Here is a 24,526-nt window from a genome sequence, read left to right on the forward strand (position 1 = left end):
TAGTCTTATTTATATTCTAGTTCAAATAAACAAACTGAGATCAAGCATATATAAGACATTTGGGGAAATATAAATGCTGGATAATTGATGATATCGATGAATTACTTTTGAGTTTTCGGTATAATAATAGTGTTGTCGAATCTAAGTTCGTGTGCCTGACACACAGTGAGGCCAAACAAACTGAACTGTCGGAGTTTGGAGCAGAGAAAGGTATATTAGTTGAGGAGATGCCAACCTGGAAGATGGGAGACCTAGCTTGTCTCAACTCCATCTTGCTGGCTGGCCAGGGTTCAAGGTTGCAGACTACCTGGCACCATCTCATCACTCAGTGTGTCACTGGTGATTGTGATTGATCTATGTGTTCCTGCAAAGCAAACTAGTAAATCATGGTCTTGTGATCACTTCTTTCTAGGAGAGAGCAAAAACAGTGGTTGAGGCATTTTATTATTTACTTAGAGCCTTCATGATGGTTCAGAAGTTTCAGTTCTTGATTGACCCTCCTGGTGTCATCAATGTTAAGTCCGCTTGGGGCCAGCTGGTTGCAGCCACAGGACATTATCTCAACAGTTTGGGGTCATAAATCAAGGCATAAGGTTAAGCTAACAATCATGGAAAAGATTATGTTGGGCTTGCTTTTCCTTGTTTCTGCCTTCCCTCACGTCCCTAGTTAGTAACTGTTTGAATCTGCTCTTCGGAACTCAGGGAAGGTCTATGAGGCTAAGGCCTTTTAAAATTTATTTTTTTAATTTATTATTTGGCTGCGTTGGGTCTTCATTGCTGCCCGCGGGCTTTCTCTAGTTGTGACGAGCGAGGGCTGCTCTTTGTTGTGGTGCGTGGGCTTATCGCGGTGGCTTCTCTTGTTGCGGAGCATGGGCTCTAGGCGTGTGGGCTTCAGTAGTTGTGGCACGCGGGCTCAGTAGCTGTGGCTCGCGGGCTCTAGAGTGCAGGCTCAGTAGTTGTGGTGCACGGACTTAGTTGCTCTGTGGCGTGTGGGGTCTTCCCAGACCAGGGATCGAACCTGTGTCCCCTGCATTGGCAGGTGGATTCTTAACCACTGCGCCACTAGGGAAGTCCCTAAAGCCTTTTTATACAAACAGGAAACTGGGGACACGGAAAAACTTTTTTGTACCCAGGAGGGCCTTGCAGGGTCCTGCTTGGTTTCAGTGTAATTTATTTATATTTTACAAGAGTACTAATTTTTACAGATAAATACTGAAATATTAAAGGATGAAATGCTATGATCACCTAGGATTTGTTTCAAAATAATCCAGGAGAGGGAGAAATAATCCATGGGGGTATGGATGAACAAGATTGACCACGAACAGATCATTGTTAGTTAGCCATTTTATTATTCTCTTTATTTTTCTATAGGTTTAGATTTTCCCACAAAATGAAAGAAAAAAAGACTTCTCCAAGTCTTAGCTAATGTATTGCAGCCTCTATTTCTGTTTTCATGGTTCTGTTTGTGTCTTTGATTTGTCATCTCTCTCTGCAGATCAGCTTTCTCTTTCTTGCAAGGGACATGTCCACATCAGACCTGGATTTATGTGGTCAAGAGCCCTATGCCAACTAACAGGGGTCTCTATATCCAAATTCCAAATTCCTTGGAGAAAAAATATTATTAGCCCAGTTTTGGTCAAGAGTCCAGTCATCTGTGGCCAGAGGGGCATGACTGTCCTCTCATCAGGTGCTAAAGGAGGAGACATTTCACTGTCAACAGGGCTTTCTAGCTAGGATGCCACAGGCTCCAGATATGCCAAGCTCAGTGTCCCCAGGGGGTCACTAAGCAGAACATGTAGTGACCTAAGTCCCCAGGTGACTTGCCTTCAGCCATGAGTAGACTCATCCACTTAACCCAGGATGCATACAAATTCCATTATTTTCTGTGTTTCATAGCAAGAAAAAGATAGCAAAACACTGAACTAGAGAGGTAGGCAGGGTGTGGTGGTAGGAAGATGTCAGAGAAGTTATATACAGTATAAAACAAACTTCAAGGTTATAACCATGATAAAGAGAGGAGCTGGAATCTAACCAAGGTCTGGTTCCAGAGCTTCTGATGCTAACACAACTATTCTACATGATTTTTGCTAAGTATCACCAATGTCCAAGATTCTGAAAAGAGGGCACGTGTTACTTGAGCATTGGACTTTGCATGGTGTCACAGTTTGGTTTTGCCAGGAAGCAAACTCTGAGACAGAGATTGGAGTGCAAGAGGTTTATTAAGGAGTACTCTTGGGATCAGTACTGGTGGAAGGGAGGATAAGGACGGAGGATTGGGCAGAGGGGGAAGTTGGGCTGTGATGCAGTCTCAACAAAGGCCTCAGTCAACCCCATGGGGGACTCTGGTACTGGGATGGCCCTTCAGAGTTGTCCCTAGTCGGGGCAAGGCATTTATATCCCTTCGCCAATCAGTCATTGGGTATGGGCTGCCTTGGGGAAAGGAGCATGACCTTGGGTGAGTCAGCTCCCTTCAGCTAAGAGCCCCCTTATCTAATTCCCAAAGATGACTGACAGCTGAAGCCTGTCTGCCAGCCGCTCTTTCAGCAACTGGGGAACACCTCCTTTGGTCCTTTAGAAAGAGTTGGGTAGGAACTAGGCACAGTTCTCTAAGCCAAAACTAGTGAAATAAAGTATGTTGAAAAGGAACTTTGCTCTACAAGTACGTTTCATTTTTAAGTCAACTCTTGATTTATAAAGGTCAGAATTAATCCCAAGTTGATGTCCTCCTCCCTGTGGTGAGCTGAGAAGGGCGTAAGTGGGCTCTGTGCTCAATAGGGAAAGGCAAATCCACCCCCAGGGTGGGACAGATAATACTGGGGATGAAAGGGTGGGACAGGAACATGTCCTGCTCTTGCACAGCCCCAGAGACTGTTGAAGAAGCCACGTGGGCAGTGACCGTGCCTGAGTTTCTGCCAGGAATGGGCAGGAGAGCGCTGTGGGGACCAAGAGAGTGGCTGGACATGTCTCAGGCAGGAGGAACCCAGGGCACCCAAGCAAGGCAGGCTGAGAGCATTTGTTTTCACTAGAAAGTTTTGATTCTCAGGGAAAACGGGATATCCGACTGCCTTGAGAAAAAAGAGGCAGTTTCTCTCCCTTACGATATCTTTGCCCCCTTTTGTGTCACTGCTGACTGAGATCCTCACACATTTTACCTCTGGACCTCTTGTCAGGTACACGTGAACTGGCTCTGCCTTTCAATTTTATCACCCCAGTTCTCCACAGCACAGCCACCTTGCTCCATCTTCTGCGGTCACGTTTCACCGTCCTGACTCCAGCTTCCCTCAGATCACTGTGGTGCCCCTGCCCTGCTCTCCCCATAGATCCATCCTTTAACTCTCCAAACTACAGGACCAGACTGTGTACTTAAGACTTACCGAGGGGGCTTCCCTGGTGGCGCAGTGGTTAAGAATCTGCCTACCAATGCAAGGGACACAGGTTTGAGCCCTGGTCCGGGAAGATCCCACATGCCGCGGAGCAACTAAGCCCATGCGCCACAACTACTGAGCCTGCGCTCTAGAGCCTGTGCTCTGCAACAGGAGAAGCCACCGCAATGAGAAGCCCGTGCACCACAACAAAGAGTAGCCCCCACTCGCCGCAACTAGAGAAAGCCCGCACACAGCAACGAAGACCCAACACAGCCAATAAATAAATTAATTAATTAAGAAAAAAGAAAAAAAGACTTACCGAGGGCAGGAAAAGAAAGCTTAAAACCACATTCCAGGCTAAGACCCTCCACACACATGTTACAGGATCCACCTTACTTGCCCTCAGAGGAAATGCCCTACCTAGAATCTACACAATCCCAACTCCTCTGAGTCTCAGGGAAAGGAAGAAGACTGACTTCATTCTTATCTCCAGCCTCAGCCTTGCTTCCAAGAAAAATAAAAAGACGTGCCATTTCATCTACAAGGAAGACTATCTTTTATACTGCTGTGTCATGAAGTTTTGCCCCACACTGTCTCCACAGTGCCTCCTTTGAGAGCAGGATTTTGAATCTTTCTGCGGCACCAAGGCAAACTAAGCTGTTTTTCTCAAAGTGAAGGAGCAACCTGCTCACAAAGGTGAATTCAGACTTGCCCAATAGAGAAGCGGGAAAATCACTAATTGTTCTCTCAGCAGCATTCCACTTCCATCCCCTCACGTCACACTCCCATCAGGTTTTAGGTTTCATTGTTTTTAAAAATTAAGTCCAGTAACAGCTAAAATTTTCCATTATATGTGTAATTCAGTTTTCTGGTAATCACTCTACATGTATCTTCTTTGGGAGGCACATTCTTCTGAGATTCATGGGTGAAAGCAGCCAAGAGACACAGAACTCCAGGGGCATCTGTCCTCCAAACACCACCGGGTGAAGTGTTGCCGACTTACCAGGTTCCTCATGGTGGCCTTCACATCCTTGTTCCTCAGGCTGTAGATGATGGGGTTGAACATGGGGGTCACCACCCCATAGAAGAGGGAAGTGAGCTTGTCTGCAAGGTCCTGTTTGTCTGCCCCCAGTGGGTCCTTGGATTTGGGCTTCCCATACATGAAGAGGATGGTCCCATAGAAGATGACCACAACTGTGAGGTGGGCAGAGCAGGTGGAGAAGGCCTTTTTCTTCCCCTCAGCTGAGGGGATCCTCAGGATGGTGGTGAGGATGAAGATGTAGGAGACAAAATGAACAGAACTGGGACCCCAGGAAGATCACATTGGTCACCCCCATACTGATCACATCATTGGAGATGTCAGCACAGGCCAACTTCAGGATAGCCAGGATCTCACAGGTGAAGTGGTTGATGACATTGTCCCCACAGAAGGGCAGCCTCATTGCAAGGGATGTTTGAACCATGGAGGCAGCACTTCCAGCGGCCCAGGAGCTGGCAGCCATGGGCACATAGACAGCCTTGCTCATGACCACAGGGTACCTCAGGGGGTTGCAGATGGCCATATAGCGATCAAACGCCATCATGCCCAGAAGCACACGCTCTGTGGCCCCCATGGCAAAGGAGAGGAACATCTGCACAGCACAGGCTGAGAAGGGGATGGTTTTCCTGGGGGTCAGGAAGCTGTCAAGAATGAGGGGGACTGAGGAGGCTGTGTAGCAGATGTCCAGGAAGGAGAGGTTCCCCAGGAAAAAGTACATGGGCTTGTGTAGGCGGGAGTCCAGGGTGGTCACCAGGATGAGGACCCCGTTGCCCAGCAGGATCACCAGGTACATGAGCAGGATGAGCACAAAGAATGTTTTCTCCAGCTTTGGGTGGGCTGAGAGGCCCAGGAGAATGAACTCTGTCACAGAGGCTGTCTGGTTGGCACTTTCCATGGTCTGTCTCGTCTTTCAACTGAATAAAATATTCATTGATCCAAACTCAACATCCTTTGTCTCATGTAGGTCCAGGGCATCTGGTCTGGAGTTCCAGTCTGGCTGAGTGATTGAAAAACCGTTGGGAAAGTCCACAGTCTCTATTTGTTTCCAAGAAAAAGGAGAAATAAAATTAGAAATTACTTTGGGGTCATAGAATATCAAATTTACAATGTTTAAAGTGATGATTCTGATTATTTAATGCATTCGATCAGAGACAAGATACATAACATATTCATTTTAGTGGTTCTATGTCCTATATGGCAGTTCATCTCATTAAACTAGGCCAGAAAAGTGACTTTAAGTTTGCTCTGTGTTCTCCCACTTTGTGCTAGGTACTAGGGAAATCATTAGTTGTGAATACTCACTCTGTTTCTCCAGATCATTTTCACAGAAAACATACTCCTGTTGTTCCCAAGATCTCTTTTCTCATGAGCAATGCTAGCTCCAGGGCTTTCCATTCATCTGTCTGTCCAGCCACCTGTCTTGTCCGTTTGTCCATCCATCCATCCCTCCATCCCTCCATCCCTCCATCCCTCCATCCATCCATCCATCCATCCCTCCATCAATCTATTTGTCTGTGTCTGAATATCCATCCATCCATCCATCCCTCCATCAATCTATTTGTCTGTGTCTGAATATCCATCCATCCGTCCATCAAAACACTTGTTGATCACCCAGTATATGGGTGTGAGAATTCCTATGAGGAACAAGGGTGACCTGTGGCCCAGGCTTAAATGGGCACACAACCTGTCAGGGAGGGGAAGCAGAAGGATTCAGGAGAGGCCAGAACATCCAAAATGACATGCACTGTGTTGATAGAACAGGGGTCACGAAATGCTTCTTAAGTGATGTAGAATCTAGCTGGGCTTTTAAGGACAAAAGGACACTGGACATGGAGGGATACCTTGGGGAGGTCTCCAAGGTAATTTTGTGATCTGGAAATGCTGGCATGTTCCTAATAGTTTGAATCTGATGTTTTATGAAGATAGACAGAGGACTGTCTCCATAAATCCACAGTGGGTCACAGCTTCTGGAAATCTAGTTCTCTTAGATAACTAAAAGCAGTGCTTTTTTCTTTTTTTTTCAGTCTTGAATATATTTGACATAAAACATGTAAATTTAAGGTGTACAATGTGTTACTTTGATACATTTACATATTGTAATATGATTGCTATTGTGATATTTATTATATTACATAATTATGGTACAATATTGCTGTCTATATTCATTGAACTGTGGATTAGATCACTGGGTTATTTACTACTTGTCGCAAGTTTGTACCCTTAAACAACGTCTATTTTATGTTATGTTATTTTATTTTTTTGTTATCATTCCCTCCTGGTGAATGTCCGCACAGGAATCAGTGGACATTAATAGTCCTTGAACCTTTGGCTAAGCTTCTAGGTATGTTACACAGACTTATATCGTGATTATGCTTCCCCAAATAATCTAGTCCAACTCTGTCTGCCATTGTAGATCTTTTTCTACACCACAGTGATGCATGGCTTTTCAGTTTCAGCTTGATTTCCTCTAATGATGAAGAGCCCACTACATTCCCAAACAACCTACTCCATATTTGCAGAGCTCTAGAGTATTAGAAAATTCTTTTTCGTATTGAGCCCAGCAGGCAGTTTTCTAAGTTTTTCTTGTTCATATGATGGTGGTCAGCTTCCTTCAAGAATTGCATTGAATTTGTGCAAATACACCAGGTCTGTAACCACAGAGATTTGGGCCGCATTCTAACCTGCTGTGTAGACTTCAGTACTGCTTCCCTCTCTTAGACCCTCAGGTTACCCTATTCTATGTTGGGGTTGGAAGAGATCAATGATATTCAAACTCTTTAAGAAAGAAAACTCTTGTTTTCTTAAATTCAGACTCCCCCCACCCCCCCAAGGATAAAGCAGAGCTGCTGTTGCTGAAGTGGTCAAGGAGGGCTCAGAAAGTCTGGGCTGCTCAGCCCATGAGGCCCCCCAGAGGCCAGACCACAGGGATACGCAGCTCCCGGAGACTCTCTTTTCATTGTAGTCAATGTAAATGGCACCTCTGTAACATAACAACAGTACAACTCCAGCCATTTCCATGGCTACAATGTGAATGGTGCTCCCTGGAGTTGTACAAGAAGAGGCTCTGAAACTGTGGGATCATCTCATCCTGGGGGTATCTTTGAAGTTAGAGGAATCCATGAAATAAGACAAAGTTTCACAGGCTTCTTGCCATCTAGGTTTTTCTGAACAAGGGGTTTTGCATGGCCCTCAATCTTTGAAATTGTTTCATTTTCTCCCTTCTCAAGCGCCAACCCCTTTGAAAAATCAAGTCAGAAGCTGGAAATGTCCCTGGGCCAATAGAAGGTTGAGGATTACTCTTATAAGAACTCTCACTTACCTTTTTCAGGAACCTACTGAGAAAGGGTCCCTATGGCCTGGGAACAGTACATGGGCCAGAAATATCAACACTAGTTTGACAGGCCCAGGCTGAGTTGTCCGCCTCTGATTTGAAGAAGGGGTGAAAGCCAGTTCCTCCCACTCTTAGTTCTGTGTTTTAGGCAAAATCTCTAAAGGAACAACCAGTCCATGTAGAAGGCAATTTGAAATCAGTACTGCAGTTGGGACTATTGTGTTCCCTGAAGTGATTAAAGGTTTGGAAATGGAATCATACAAAGTCAGGAAGATTTTTATGCTTCTGGGACAATGTTCCCAAGATCCAATTATGCTGAAAGCACTCCAGGAAAACTTCCTTTTCTCCTTCCTTTGTTCCTGCTGTAACTTTCCACTCTTAGGCCACTGAAGGATATCAGGGGAAGCATTTCCATTTGCTGCTTGAACTTCTACGAACTTCAAAATGCTTAAACTTCTTGAAAATAGCAGTTGGGGAGATAAAAATTATTTAGGAACACTCTGTGTTCATAGCATTGTGGAACCAGCAGGGTTCCTGGCCACGTAGGCATCTCCTCCCCTCCACTGGGTGACCCAGGGTGTGTGTTCTCTCTCTCTCTCTTCCCCCTGCCTCCCTCACCCTCTCTCTCCCCCACCAGCCTGCCCTCCACTCTGAACAATCTCCGTGCTACAAACATGTCATGTGTGCTAGGCCTTGTGCCAGGTACCAAAGGGTAGGGGTGAGTGGGGGACACGATGGCAGAAGTGAGTCTTTGCCTTCAGAGAAATGTCCAGCAGAGTGGGAACATCCAGAGACTGAGGCAAGGCTGAGAATGTCACAAAGCTGTCCAGGGGGCTGGTCACGGGAGGAGTGGGCAGAACTAGCCCAGGGTGACAATAACAGGGATGGAGGAGAGAGTGACCCTGGGAGACGTTTAGGAGGAAGAAATGATAGAATTTAGAGATAGATCTGGGGTGGGACATGCAGGAGACAGGAAAATGAACAATGGCTAAATTCCCAGATCTTGTGAACGGGAAGGAAGACCTGGAGGAAGGTAGAAGGAGAGCCTGTCTGGGCTGGTGGAGGTAGGGTGGCTACAGGGTTGTCTCTGACATTTCTGTGTACAGTTTCTCTACATCTTTGTGCCCAGCTCCAGGCTGGTTACTAGAAATAGAGATATGACTGAGAGATAGTTTCTGTGATTGAGGGAGTTTATGGCCAGTTTGATTTGTTGTATTTGAGATAATGGTGAGGTATTAATATTAATATGGGTTGCCATTAATTTACAACTGTTTTCTTAATCTTATCTAATGCTCCCCAAGCCCCATGAAGGAGGTACGAGGGATACTTGGATGTGAGTGGGTGGAAGGACCCTCCTTCGCTGGGCTGTAGTGACTCGTATTCGGGATGTCTAGCATCTTTGACCTCTGCTCTCTAAATGCCAGGAGCCTCCCCCTCCTTCACGCTTGGGCTTCCTCAAGGGTTAGGGGATGTCTTGGGGTTCATGGGGGACGGTGGCACAGTCAGGCCTCATGGTTGAACAGGCATTGGACTGTCAGTCAGGATCTGAGTGGCTCCTGCTGGTCCCTCTGTGGCAGAACTCTCTGTCCCCCACCTCCAGGGGCGACTGCCCAGGGTCCACCATGTTAGAGACTCAGCCACCCTGGCCTTGCTCCTCCTCCTCCAGCTGGGGCTAATTACCCCCTACCCTTCTCCCTGTGACTCAGCTTCAGCTCCCACAGGCCAGGCCTCTCCTCACTACCCGCTTTCTTTGTGTTACTCTGGTTTCTCCTTCCTGTCCTTCCTTCCTTACACCAGCTGCTGACTCTGTCCTGGTGTTTTGAGTTCAAGCTCCTGAGAGACAGAACTAAGGGGTTTGGTTAGTCATCATCCAGTATCGGCCACCAGACAGCCCATATGCTGACTGCCCCTGGGACAGGGGTCCACTGGTCAGTCAGGTGAGTCCTGTGGCCAGGGCGCCTCGTGGTACAGAGCATGGAAACAATGGAAACTGAGGAGCAGTCTCCTCCTCAGGAGACTGTGATGCTTCCTGGAATGAAGCAGCGAATCGGGCAAATATTGTTTAGACAATCCAGCGTTCAGACATGAGAAATTATACACTTACTTCCCCCCTGAGTGCTTGCTGCATGAGTGGGCTCCCCTCCATGAAGGCGCAGTGCTTTGGCCCCTCTCCCTTCCACCTCTTCCCTTCTCTCTCTTCAGGGAAGTTCTGTCTCTCTGACCTTTATAGCACCTGATTCCAGCCCTGGTATTATCTCAAAATGGTGGTGGTTCTTTTCCACCTTTACAGAGAATGTGCTGTTACTCATGACTCCCAACAGCATCTCAAAGTGTTTTGAGCAGGGATCTGGTTACAGACCTTATGAACTTTGCGGGGTGTCACGTCCACATTTGTCCTTAGAAAGCCACAATCAACAGATGCCTCCCAGGAAATGAGGGGGTTGGTGGAGTTCAGACTACCCCTTTGGTCCAATTATCTATGGCAAACTCACATTTACACACATACACACAAACGCACTGTAGAAAGGAGATTTCTGACACACAAAGCTTTGTCTTGGCCGATTAAAACCCAGTATCCCCTTGGCTGGTCTGTCCAAGTCTTCCCTAGACAATGAGGAATAATGAGGAGAAGCATTTTCTGCAATACCTCAAATTTCAGTGCCCCGAGACCCTACACACTGAGTAAGAAGCCTAACCCTGGGCTACTCAGTGTGACAAACAGAGGGCAGTGTCGGCATCACCTGGGAACTTGTTAATGCAGATTCCTGGGCCTTTCCCAGGACCTACTAAATCAATCTCTGTGGGTGGGGCCCAGCAACCTGTGCATGCACCTATATGTGTGTGCGTGTGTGCCTATGTGTTTCTAGTCTGTGTTTTAACAATTCCTCTAGGTGATTCTGATGCATGCTACTGTCTGAGAAGCACTGGTCTACCTAGACTTTTCCTAGGATTGGGGTCCCAGTTATTCCTTTTAAGGAATCCAAGAGGAAGGAGGGTGTTTCTTATGCAGGATCAGAACAGCTGCCTGTAATTCCTCTGCTCTGGAGACAACTGCTTTTCCAGTCCTTGCTTGTCCCTAACTCCTGACTTCTGACCCTTGACTGTCCACACCCCTGCTGACCTCCTCTGGATCACTGGTCTCTGGGGCCTTACCCTCTCCTCTACCAGCAGCGAACCTCGTTCCTATCCTCAGAATCCACTTGCTCAGAGGGTTCTCACGACAGAGTGGGTGGGTCCCTCGTGGCCCAGAGGTCAAGGAAACCATGTAGATATTATGAATTGCATTTCAGGGGGCCCCCAACAATCTTGCATGGCAGTACAGTTAGACTTGTATCTACAGACAGCAGAGCAGTGCTAGCATCTCCAGGGTTCCAGCCACTCTCCCTAAGTGCTGGATAAGTTGATGAGTCTCCAGCTCAGACATCTCCCCCATCTCTAGCTGAAAGTTCCTCAAACACACTGTACTCCAAAATGAATTCATCTTCTCCCCAAAAACCAACAACTCGGTTGATATTCTCTACTCTGGTGGTGTCACCATCATCCACCCATCATTTCAGCTAGAAATATTGATTCTATCCTCTTTCCCGCCTGCTATATCCAACCAAAATCTACTATTGTATTTTGTACTTACCAAACCTTTCTTGAATCTCCCCATCTTCACCCCTCAATCACTCCCCAGTCAATGTTCTTATCTTTGTTTGCCTGAAGTGTTTCCCTGTCTCTTTAGACCTTGTCCTCCTGCCCCCAGTCTCGCCTCGACATTGTGCCCAGAAGGATCAACCTAAGATGCAAATTTCATCATGTCGGACATTTACTTAAAATTTCTAAGTGCCTTCTCATCCCTTACAGCAGAAAGTCCTAACTCCTTAGGATGTCCCAAAAGATCAGCTTGGGTCCAGCCCTGCCTTCCTCCCCATCAGCAGCCCCTTTGTGCTCCAGCAACACTGCACTGCTGGTCACTCCTCACTCCTGGGGCTCTTTCTCATTTCTGTGTCTTTGGTTATGCAGCCCCCTCTGCCTGGGATAATTACCCACTCCCCTTCATTGGGCAGATTGACATTCCTCCATTCCAGTGGTGTGCTGGTGAATATTTAACAACTGCCATCTCCAAGTCAAAAAAAAGCCCTGATCTGGAGCATTTGATGATTTCTGTGATATAAACACTCCCAGGATGGCCCATTTCAAGCTACCAACAAAGTCACTGAATCGGAGTTGGGAAGAGACGTGCACAATTGCGAGCCAGCGCCAGCACACCACGGACCTTGGGTCACCTCCTCCAGGAGGTCTGGCCCCTGCCTCCTCTGGGCTGCCACATCAGCGTGGGCATTCTCCCTGGCCTGCACTTCCTTCCTTGTTTGGTAGTTTTCTTTTCACATTCCTGTCTCTAGACCATGGTTCTCGGCACATTTCTGCCTTCTATGTAGTACACACTTAATAATCGTTTGCTGGATAAAGGAGGGTACCCATTTTCTGGACCCATCCCTGTTCTGGGTCACATTCTGTCCGTGACTACCGTAAGGTCTAGGAGCACGCATGCAGATGATAGGTCACTGAAAGGACAGTGACTTAGATGGATGCCAAGTGAGGATTCAGGAAGAACATGGCAGGTTACTTCAAGGGCCCTAATCCAACAAGTTGAAAATCCAGAGGAGAATATAAGATATTCACTCAGACCCCTAAAAACCACTGCATAAGCACATACTTGGGGTAATGAGGCTTAACAACAGCACAGGAGAAAAGACTTGGCGTCTGAGTGAGTCATGTTCTGACCAGCAGGCTGCTGGACTCTGTTAATGGGATTATGATGTTCAGAGAGAAGGAAGGGAGGGAGGGAAAGAAGGAGGGAGGGAGAAAGGAAGCAGGCAGTAAACTTCCTCCAGTACCTTCAACATAATTGGATCTTGGAGATGTAATCCCAGAAAGATACAAAGTTTCTAAACTGAGTCAACTCACTTTCCAAACTTTAAATGACTTCAGGGACTAAAATGGTCCCGAAGAACAGACTGGAATTTAAATGATCTTCTAAGGGTGATGGCCAGTCCTTTGGAGATTGCGCCCTGAACACAGGAGACAGGTGGAGGGCAGAGGACTGGCTGGACCCTTCACCTGTCACACATTCCGAACCCTCACCCTGATGTTTCCCAGCTGGTATTGCTATTTCTGATATGTGACCTCTTCCCAACTCTTAGGAAGCAGATCCTTCTTGCTCACCATGTCTCTGATAAAGGTAAGCACAGGATTTGATCACACCAAAAGTTTCGTTAGTGCGGCTGCATTTCAGCCGTCAGACTTGATTGTAATGGAATGGAGTTGAAAAGGGGAGGTGGGAAGCCCTTTCATTGATATGATGTTATTCTCACAGAGTCAAATAGACCCATCAAACTGCAAATGTCTCTGAGGTCCTCTGCCCTCACCCCACTTTGTGCCGACGGGAAAGGTCTTGCCTGGGACCCCGCAGTCCTAACCTTCTCACACAGTTGTCTCTTCTTGATTGAGACTGGTGTGTGGGGTGGTGCTGTTTCTTCTTTTGTAGTTGAGAATCCAAAGTCCAGCGATAATAATGAGCCACGATTCTGGATCTCGTGATGATGACATGGAGTGAATATCTTCTTCACAGGATCCAGGTTTTGGAGAGAGGTTGGAGAGCTGGCTGACGTAGAGTGAAACCCCAGCCTGGGACTGATCTACTACCCCAGAACACACATCCACCTAGCAGTGTGGCACGTGAGCCATCCTCAAGCTGGGGGCTGTTCTCAGTGCTGACCAACCTTTGTAGTCAGTTCCTGGCTGGTACATTTGCCCGTGTGAGAGATATATCTGTTTTAAGGCCCTGGGAGGAAAAGGGAGATGGACTCTTGTTTATCTTCATGCTGAAGCCAAGCTATTTCTAGACACTTGGAGGACTGTCTGTGGAAGAGGGATTAATGTTGCAAAGGAGCAGATTTTGGCTCAGTATCAAAGGGGAACTACTTCAAAGTGCAGTGAGCCTTGCCAGGAAGTACAGCACCCCACATCATTCAAGGAGCCAAATGCAGGCCAGAGGACTGTGAGGAACGCAGCGAGGGGCTTTCCACATTGGAAAGGGAGCAGATTGCGAAACAGATCCCAAGGCCTGTTGTCAGTAGCATCAGAGCGATCGTTTGGGTTGATAAGGATGAGGATGATATAATCACTTGTGTGTGTGACTATTTGCATGACTATTTCCACTACTAGATTTTGAGCTCTTTGAGGTTATGGGCTGTGACTGTCTTTGCTGTGATCCCAGCACCTAGAATTATGCCTTGCTTAGCACAGATGCTCAATAAATATGTCAACCTGAATTGAATTATTGTGGCACTGACTTGGTCACAACTACAATGCTGAGCACCGCCAGAGGAGTGTCTCAGAGCTCCCCAGGCAGGAAGTGCCCCCATATAATTGAGGCAGGGGCTGGATGACTGAGAGCACTTGAAGAGATGGAGATCTGGGAAGTTCATGAATATTTTCGATACGGAGCAAATAAAACCAAATGCCCAACATCCTCAGTGTCACCTACAGTTTTTCACTGGTCCAGAATAAATCCTAGTTTGGGGAGCTCTTAGAAGTCTGAGGAGAGATTCAAGCTTCCCAGAAAGAAGGCCTGACTGAGCAGGACTCAGGGCTCTGTGAACCGTCTTAGGAAGAAGTCAGTGCCTCTGGTGAGGCAGATGGAGAATGAAGAAAAGAGGGACATTCAGTCAAACTCTCCTTCAACTTGGCCACAGTGCACAAGAGGCTCACTTGTACCCCAAATGTACAAAAGGATCAACTGGAGGTTAAGACCTTGGCACTGTGTCTGGGTTAATTCTCTCAACAGGCAACACCAGGGCAGAGGAACTACAGGCTCCCACCTCCCCCTAAGAGAAGAGGCTGATTTTCTTTTTTTTCCTGTTGGTTTTCATTTATGTTGTCTTGTCTCCTGTGTGCCTTATTCTTTTTCAATGTGTGCTGGATGTTGTATTTGTAAAATTACTTGTAGACATGATTTAGAGACGGGGTGGTACTGCCTTCCTTCAAGGTAGATTTATGTTTGCTTCTGTTAGGTATTTGGGAGCATCAAAAATTTGGGACCACCTCAATCCAATTTCAGGGCTTGATTTGAAGCTGAGCTACAGCACCTGTAAATGCCTGTTTCTTTCTGATTCACTCATTCCTATGGTGCTGCCCTTTGGGTTCCCTACCAAAGGGAGGCGGTTTAGTTAGGAGCCCTTCACAGTGGGCCTTGCACTTCAAAACCTGTTCCCACCTCCAGGAGGCTATGCGTAGTGCCTCTTGGCCTCTCAGTGGCCACCTCCAGAAGCTGCAAATGCCCTAGTTGAAACATAGCCTCAAATGCTAGATTTACTTCTCTGAATTCCTTTTTTCCCCCAGAGTTATGACCCTATGATTCTTTGTTGTCTTACTTACCTCACCAGTGCTTTACACAGATGTTTTAAATCATTTGCCCAGTTTTCTGTGCTCTAGAGCCTGCGAGCCACAACTACTGAGCCCATGTGCCACAACTACTGAAGCCCGCGCACCTAGAGCCCATGCTTCGCAACAAGAGAAGCCACTGCAATGAGAAGCCCACTCACCGCCACAAAGAGTAACCCCCACTCGCTGCAACCAGAGGAAGCCTGTGTGCAGCAACGAAGACCCAAGGCAGCCAAAAATAAATAAAAATAAATTAATTTATTTATTAAAAAAAATCATTTGCCCAGTTTTTAAAATTGTCACCTGCAGATGAGTTAATCCAAATTAACTCTTCATTCTTACTGAAAACAAGTTAAATACTGATCTCTACTATATTTTTTCTAGAACCCCTTAGACATGACAGAATTGTCAGAGCTATTCTCCAGTTGCTCAGCAGGGTGAAGATTTTTGCCCTGCTTCCCAGGTACTTTTGGAGTCAGAGAGTGCTGAGATTGACCTCAGAGACTTCCTTCAGGTGACAGATCAGAGGCACCATGGACAGGTCCAATCAGACCTCCCCCCTGGTGGGGTTCGTTCTCCTGGGCCTCTCAGCCCACCCAAGGCTGGAGAAAACATTCTTTGTGTTCATCCTGTCCATGTACCTGGTGACACTGCTGGGCAACGGGGTCCTCATCCTGGTGACCACCCTTGACTCCCGCCTACACAAGCCCATGTACTTCTTCCTGAGGAACCTCTCCTTCCTGGACATCTGCTACACAGCCTCCTCCGTCCCCCTCATCCTTGACAGCTTCCTGACCCCCAGGAAAACCGTCTCTTACTCAGCATGTTTTGGGCAAATGTTTCTCTCCTTTGCCATGGGAGCCACAGAGTGTGTGCTTCTGGGCATGATGGCGTTTGATCGCCATGTGGCCATCTGCAACCCCCTGAGGTACCCCATGGTCATGAGCAAGGCTGCCTACGTGCCCATGGCTGCTGGCTCCTGGGCAGCTGGTATCACCAACTCTGTAGTTCAGACATCCCAGGCTGTAAGGCTGCCCTTCTGTGGGGACAATGTCATCAACCACTTCACCTGTGAGATCCTGGCTATCCTGAAGTTGACCTGTGCTGACATCTCCATCAATATAATCAGTATGGTGGTGGCCAATGTGATCTTCCTGGGCATCCCAGTTCTGTTCATCTTTTTCTCCTATGTGTTCATCATTGCTACCATCCTGAGGATCCCCTCAGCAGAGGGGAGGGAAAAGGCCTTCTCCACCTGCTCTGCCCATCTCACAGTTGTGCTTTTCTCCTATGGGACCATCCTCTTCATGTATGGGAAGCCCAAATCCAAGGACTCCCTGGGGGCAGACAAACAGGACCTTGCAGACAAGCTCACCTCCCTCTTCTATGGCGTGGTGACCCCCATGCTCAACCCCATCATCTACAACCTGAGGAACAAGGATGTGAAGGCCTCTGTGAGGGACCTGGTTCATGAGAAACGCCTAACTGAGTGACTGTCACAGATTCTCAGACTGCCAGAGTGCAAGGACTCCAAACTCCTCATTATCCTCGTGGGGGAATGGTAACCCAGGGAGGTCCTTAGGTTGTCGGTGGTAAGAGCCTTTTCATTTCTGGTGCTGCTGATTAGTTTGTTGGCTTCACCCAGAACGATACTGTATCATATCATAGCTTATTTTGCTGCCTAAAGCTGAAATCCTCTGATACCAGAATTTGATGAATACCCATAAAAAAGTTATAAATATAGTCAAAAGAGACAAACAGAAATTTTGGTGGTACTGAGACTTTGGAGTATTTTGTTTTTCTCTGTGTAGAACTGTTACCAAAAGTGGGGTCCAGCTACTTGCTGCTCAAAAGCCAATAAAGAGGCAAAGTTAGTGGAAAGGAAAGATTGCTTTATTTTGGAGGCCGGCAACTGGGGTTGGGGGTGGGTGGCAGACTCCTGTTCGAAGGCCGATTCCCCCTCCACTGACAATCAGTGGGCAAGAGCTTTTATAGGCAGAGGGAAGGGCTACATGCTGAAACAGCACAGTCAGCTCTGACAGTAGTCTTGAAATTGGTCATGCGGTGGTCTGATCAGTGTCATCTTGATTGTTTTAAGTGCAGTTAGTCTTCAGTTCCAGGGTCAGTTTGTTGCCATTTCTTTTGAGGCCAGTTCAGGGAATTGTGGCAGCTTATGTCATGGCTACAGTCTGGTCATCATGTAGTTAACTTCTTCCACCTGGTGGAGGTTTTAGTATCTACAAGACAGCTCCCAGGACATGGCTCAGAATATTATCTATAGCTCTTGAGGAGGAACTAGAGGCCCTTGACTTTAGTGACTAAACTACTATTTTGTCCTTTGCTTCTGCATTTTTTCATTTCTCTGATTAAATTTATTTTTTGACTAAAGATTTTTTTAATAGACAAAAGGCAGGTGGAGGACATGGGGGAAGGACCATAGGGTCCTGCTCCGTTTCAGAACTGTTGCTTCCCCTATTCTGCTTTGGTCTCATCCCAGAGACCTTGGCTTCATCTGATAAATTGGAAAATGACAACTGCCTCAATGTACAATAGTGCTTATTAGCACCATGGCAGGCATTCCTCTCGTATGTTAGCACTAGACATAGTGAGGCTTATCTTGAGCTGCCGCTTTGTTTTGATCTGATGGACACTAAGAATATTGGCATGTACCATGTTCTCCTCTTTGTTGTCACTGCAGGGAAGTCAGAGGCAAGTGTGCCACTCCGCCGCAGCAGAAGTAGAGTGCCGCAGGACAGGGGGCCTACAGCTCCTACACTAGTGTCCAAGCAACCCACATGGCTCATGGATGCCAGTTACACCCAGCACACGCTCCATGAGTATGCCCACACTGAGATGAAACCCCAGAAAGACTGTGGGAAAGCAAATGCAGAAATGTTCTCAACCCTACAGCTAATGAGAGCAGCAGTGATGGTCACCCCTTACCTTCTGTGGCACAGGCAAGATGGGCTGTGAGGCCAGTGCTGCTCCCAGAGCTCTATGTCCATGATTTTCTCCCAAGCTCAAGGAACATATTGAAATAGAAGTGGGATTTACTGTATTATAGTGACGATTTTTAATCCACTTTACATTTTTAAAAGTCAGCGATTGCCAAATTTTGGTCCTTTGACTTTTGTGAGTATGTAACACGTTGTTTCCTCTTTCTTTCCTCCCTCTTCCCTCCTGTCCCTTAAACCAGATCCAGATCCTTGTCTCAGATATGTTTTTGTAGGTGGAAGTACAGTGGAACCATATGGGGGATGGTCCAGAGAACTAAAACAGAATGCCAGAGCTGGCATTCATCGGTTCCCTTCACTTTCTTAAAAGCCTAAGCCCATTAAAGAAACTCATTTAGATGTCCTGAAGCGGAAGGGAAAGATCATCTGTGAGATGAAGGAGGAGAGATTCCTAGAGGCGGGGAGGTGTGGAGGTGTGGAGGTTGGCAGATCCTACTCTGGGTGGGACTCATCCCTACACTAAGGCAGTGTCCTGGGGTCTCGGAGAGAGTGGCTGCTTAATGCTCGCATGGAGGACAGCCAACGCCAAGCTTTTCGAAGATGTCGGTCTCCCCTCACCAGTGCCTGCCTTACTGCCTTAGTGGGGGGTGGCCTCTGGATTTTTCCAGGGTGGTGGGTTCTTTGATCTCCCCTCAGAAGCCCTTTCTAACATTCACACTCCCTGAACCTTCTCATTTCTTCCTCCACACGCTGCCAAGGCGGTGCCAGCCTCCTCACCTCATTTAATGTGGACCACTGTCACATCCCAGCTTCATGAACCCATTGTCCTGCACGTTAGGACAGCTCCGGCATTCTTGCTGAGTCTTCAGTCCTGAGTCAAGGAGAGCTTGTCCACATCAAGACGCTGTCCCCATGTAGCCAGTGTGCCCACACCCTGCTCTCCACTCCAGCACCCTCCAGGTCCACTCCCACACAGATTCCCCAGGTCCTAGCATCCTTTTGCGGAGTCGCTGTTTCCTCTCAGAGCAGGAACTGTACTGAGGGGAGTCCAGGCTTTATCTTGAGAAGAGTATCTGCCTCAGATGAGATCCCTGCACGATCTCCAGGCAAGCAGAGGCTGCTCTGTGGCAGCACCAGGGAGGGGACTCAGGGGCTGATTCTGTGGGTCTGGAGGGTTCAGAGGAATCTGAGGGCTCTAGATTCTCAGGAGCATCCACCCAGATACCCTGATCCCAGGATGCAGGGTCCCACTCTTTCCCTGTCAAGGCCCCAACTTTAGCATTGGAAACCTGGCAAGGCTGCACAGTCTCCTTTGTAGCTCTGCCATTTTTACAGTCAAGTCCTGGCCCTGCCTTGTAGCACAATCTGCCTTGTGGGTGCAGGAGATGAGAATCTCTTTAAAAATTGCCATGGATGCCTTCTGGCTTTCATAGCACGTTCTGTGTTTACACTTAGCTTACCTGAGCCTATTTTTCTTTCTTTAAGTCTTATAAGGTAGTAAACAAAAGAGGGTCAATTTTACCACCGTTAAAAATACCTCATATTATCAAAGTACTAGAGCTACTGAATAACTCATGCGTCCCCTTCAACCTGTAAAACATTTCAGCCCCCTGCAGGTGAATGTCTTAATGAGTATGATGCTACAACAGGCCAGGGGTTATCGCCACTTCACTTACCAACAGAAATGAGGTCCTTGTTGCCGTCTGAGTGGTGAGGGCATGTTTTCTAGGGCTACTCCTGGTAGCAGTTGTGTTCCCCCCAAAGCAGAGCCTGAGGCAAGGACTTGGGAGCAGGCAGTTTATTTTGGAGGTGATCTCAGGAAGCTGGCATGAGGGAACAGGAGGAGTGAGATGTGAAAGGAGGAAAAGCCAATACAGGGGCGCATGAGTAAGGTGGCTGCTGTGCGCAATAGGGGATCAGTTCTGCTGGAGGGACCCAAAGAGCATGAACAATGCCTCTCAGAATTGTCTACGTGAAGGATGGGAGGCTGGTGACTTTATCCCCAGCTACCTTCCCCTACTGGTTGATAGTTCCTCCAAGGTTGTGTCAGTTTTCTATTGATGTGTAGCAAATCACCACAATTTAGCAGCTTAAATCAATGCCCATTTATTAGCTCACAGTTCTGTATGTCGGAAATCCAGCATGGCATGACTCGGTTCTTAGGGTATCAAATGGCTGAAATCAAAGTGTCAGCTGGAGTAAGTTCTCATCTGGAGGCTCTGAGGGAAAGTCCACTTTCAAGCTCATTTATGTTGCAAAATTCAGTTTTTTGCAGCTACAGTACTGAGGTCCCCATTTCCTTGCTACGTGGCTCCTTCCATCTTCATGTCAGTAATGGTGCATCAAATCCTTTCAGTGCTTTGAATCTCTGACTTCCATTTCTGTCACTAGCTAGAGAAAAACTCTCTGCTTTTAAAGGATTCATGATTAGGTCAGGCCCACCTGGATAATCGCCCTATGTTAAGGCCAACTGTGTCATGTAGTATAACCCAATCATGGGAGTAAAAGCCGTCATTTTTACAGTCCTGGGGATTATGCAGGGTGTATACACCAGGGGGAGAGAAAACTTGGGGGCAGCTTAGAATCCTGCCTACCACAGTTGTAACCCCCTGTTCTTCTGGACTACACACAGGTGGCTTCCATAGCATTGGAGAAGGCCTGGGGCAGAGAAGCAGAAAGATGGATGGTGTTTGAGGTGGGATCCTGTTAGCTCAAGGTGAGTCTAACATGCACAAACTGTCCACCTGAAATCATAGGTGGACTGAGAGATTGGGAAGTGAGATACCGTAGCATTTGCTAATTATGGATAGATCTGTAGAGCCAAGCTCATGTCACATCTTAGAGATGTCATAGAGCCTGCCCTGTCCACATTTCCTCTAAAGGGATCTGTTCCAGCTTCAGCCCCGTGACACTACCAGTTATCCTGCAGCTGCAGTTCACTGGACCAGAGCAACTGATCCAAGAGGAGGTAACCTATAAATTTGAGGGTAATATATCTGAAGCAAAAGGACAAACTGGGCTAATTAGATTGATCTTTGGGGAACTTGGAATTGGGAAACAGGGAGACTACATCAGTTTAGTGAGACTCAAATCAGAAAGAACCCACCAAAGATTCCGTGAGGTAAGGTTAATGTTATAGCAGTGGGGTGGGAAGAAAAAGCTCTGAGTTAGCAGATGAAGCCCATTAGAAAAGAGGGAAAAAAGAAACATATGTAGAAAGTGTCAGGACTTCCCTGGTGGTCCATTGGTTGAGACTCTGCGCTCCCAATGCAGGGGGCCTGGGTTCGATCCCTGGTCAGGGAGTGAGGTCTCACATGCAACTAAAGATCCCACATGCTGCAACTAAGACCCAACGCAGCCAAATTAATTAATTAAAAAAAAAGAAAGCGTCTGTCTCATTAATAGAGGAGATTCAGAAGGTGAACCTGTGAATTCTGTTTCTGGGTTTCCTGGAGCTGCCTGCTATCAAGAATACTCTCCATCTCTACAATCCTTTCACTTTTCCCTGTTAAGAATCTTGTTCTTTGATTTATATGATTCCATAATTGCCCCAAATGCATCTTTATTTAGAACCACTGCAGCAATGAAAATTTCCCTGAGCTAGCCTGAGCAGGTCTTGGTTTCTTATAACCAAAAGAGCAAAACTAAGCTAGATCAGGATGAGAGTTATTGAGAGCCAGTTGCTCACAACCAGTCCTGGCCCTAGTTTAGAAACCAGGAGGCTTCTTGGGGAACCCCAGTGGGGAAACCAGGGCTGACCTGTTTGGTCCCAATTAATGCTGGTTCAGTGTGCCCTTGAGAGTTAATTTAGAGTTAACTTTTTTCCCCTATATTTTGGCCATGCCACGCAGCATGCAGGATCTTAGTTCCCCAACCAGGGATCGAACCCGTGCCCCCTGCAGTGGAAGCATGGTGTCTTAATCACTGGACTGCCAGGGAATTCCCTGAGGACCCTGAGGAGATCCTAGGTATTACCTAGGAGGAGATCCTAGGTATTACGAGGAGGAGGAGGAGAGAATGGGGGGGTCCATTAACCATCCCAAGTAAATTACTACAACAGCTGCTTCTATCACACTCTCAGTATGGCAGGTGGCTGTTCAAAGAAGGTAGATATGAGACAGGTTTGGCCTCTGTCAGACCACAGAGGCCACCATAGACTAGGTTGATTCATTTGCCCTTCTTTGTTCCAGTAGAGGAAGTCCCATCCCAGACTACACAGCCAAGAGTACCACTGCCTTTTAGTTCTGCCTCTAGCACTGTATACTAGTGCAGTGACCTTGGCAAGCTCCTTTTCCTATCTGGGCTTCAGTTGTTTTATCTATAAACTGGGAGATATTGCCGTGACTCTGATACTAGAAAACATAAACTCTAGGTTCAAGCATGTTCAGAAAGAAACAATGTCCAATGCTGTTTGTGCAAAAACAAACGGGCACCTTTTATACAACCAGTCTAGATCAGAAGGGCCTGGGCATGTCTGAAGGCAGAAGGGAATAAAGGCAGCTGATGATATAAATGGAGGGAGCAACCTTGGGAGCGGTTGACATGGGTCAGGATAGGAACAGGGGATGTGTAAATAGAAAAATGGAGGTTCTATGGCTCTCCTCACCCCGAAGATGTTTACTTCTGGAGATCTAATGGTTTGGATGGCCCAGTCACAAATAAACTCTAAACAAATCTATCCCACTTCTGTAGAGCTCCTGTTAGTGCAGGGTGCTGAAAGAAAGCTGGGAAGAATCCATCTCAGTTCCTGCCCTCGAAGGGCTGGAAAGAGGGACAGACACACAAGCACATCCCCGAATAACCAGCACATAGCAGGCAGCCTGTCAGATGTCCTTGTAAGTGGCAGAGTGAAAAAAGAATGCAGCAAAAAAGAAGTTAACTCCTCTTAGACATACATGAGTACAACCAGAGAAAAATGCAACTAGAAACTGATCCTCAGGAAGGCTTCAAGGAAGAAAGAGTGTTTGAGCTGGCATGAGATTAGTGTCCTCAGAAGAGGCAACAGAGAGCTCTCTATCTTTCTGCCATGTGAGGACATGGCAAGAAGATGTCTGCAAGCCAAGAAGAGAGCTCTTACCAAAACCTGAACATGTTGGCACCCTGATCTCAAAATTCCAGCCTCCAAAACAGAAAGAAAATAAATTTATGTTGTTCAAGTTTAAAAAAGAAAAAAAGAGTATTTGAACTGGACTTAGAAGGATGCGAAGAACCACAGCAAGTGCTTCATAAACATCCACCTCACTCTGGGTGATCAGCATCTGATGTTTCATTGGCTCTGGGGCAATGAGGAGGCCTCAGATGAATCACTGCCAAAAGCAGTCTATGGGTCATTAAGCACCTTGTTCTGTGTCCACTTGTGTAAGCCTGGGATGGTGAGAACCCCCAGCGTGACCCATCAGGTCAAAGGATGAGGCGCCCCCGTACACAATCTGTTTGCATGATGCCTGCCTTATTTTATTACCCTCTGTCTCACTTATAATACATGGTACACTCAAAACAATATTTTAACTGATTATAAAACAGTAAATCACATGGATTATATTACTTAATGTTAGTAAAGAGCAAGAAAATAGAAAAACTCAGTTTTTGGTTTTCTGAATATATACAAGTATTTTTTTAAGTACACCAAATAAAATTGAGCCTAACCAAAATGTCACATTTTATTATTATTAATGCTATGACAGCTATTTCAATACAGATAAGAAATATACTACAATCTTAGATAAATAGAAATAGTTAGCATTGTTTTTATGTCCTAAGAGAAATGAGTATATGATTATAAGATGAAACAGGAAGAAAAGCCATAGAAGTTGACCAAAAAATGTTTGCAGGTACCTTTTAAATCTTTTAGAGCAGAAGCAAGAAGAACTACAGCCCTGCAGCCTGTGGAACAAAAACCACATTCACAGAAAGATAGACAAGATGAAAAGGCAGAGGGCTATACACCAGATGAAGGAACAAGATAAAACCCCAGAAAAACAACTAAATGAAGTGGAGATAGGCAACCTTCCAGAAAAAGAATTCAGAATAATGATAGTGAAGATGACCCAGGATCTCGGAAAAAGAATGGAGGCAAAGATCGAGAAGATGCAAGAAATGTTTAACAAAGACCTAGAAGAATTGAAGAACAAACAAACAGAGATGAACAATACAATAACTGAAATGAAAAATACACTAGAAGTAATCAATAGCAGAATAACTGAAGCAGAAGAACGGATAAGTGACCTGGAAGACAGAATGGTGGAATTCACTGCTGCGGAACAGAAAAAAGAATGAAAAGAAATGAAGACAGCCTAAGAGACATCTGGGACAACATTAAACACAACAACATTCGCATTATAGGGGTCCCAGAAGGAGAAGAGAGAGAGAAAGGACCCAAGAAAATATTTGAAGGGATTATAGTCAA

The 24,526-nt window shown here is 46.5% G+C and overlaps 2 protein-coding genes across 2 annotated transcripts in view; one reads left to right on the forward strand and one right to left on the reverse strand.

The window, feature by feature from the left end:
• The window catches only part of LOC309632795 (uncharacterized protein), an 80,054-nt gene that overhangs the window by 38,443 nt on the left and 17,085 nt on the right, over positions 1–24,526 (forward strand). Inside the window, exon 3 of the mRNA XM_082400632.1 lies at positions 15,203–16,655. Coding sequence (XP_082256758.1) covers positions 15,700–16,655 — 956 coding nt within the window. The 5' untranslated portion in view covers positions 15,203–15,699. The remainder of the gene's footprint in view (positions 1–15,202; positions 16,656–24,526) is intronic.
• LOC309633477 (olfactory receptor 13C7-like) lies at positions 522–5,867 on the reverse strand. Its single transcript, XM_082402354.1, is given in 2 exon segments — positions 522–4,672; positions 4,674–5,867. Coding segments are annotated over 2 exon segments (1,014 nt in total). The 5' UTR covers positions 5,300–5,867; the 3' UTR covers positions 522–4,284.

Source organism: Balaenoptera borealis (genome assembly GCF_965194805.1).
Source record: "Balaenoptera borealis genome assembly, chromosome: 8".
NCBI classification, from domain to species: domain Eukaryota; kingdom Metazoa; phylum Chordata; class Mammalia; order Artiodactyla; family Balaenopteridae; genus Balaenoptera; species Balaenoptera borealis.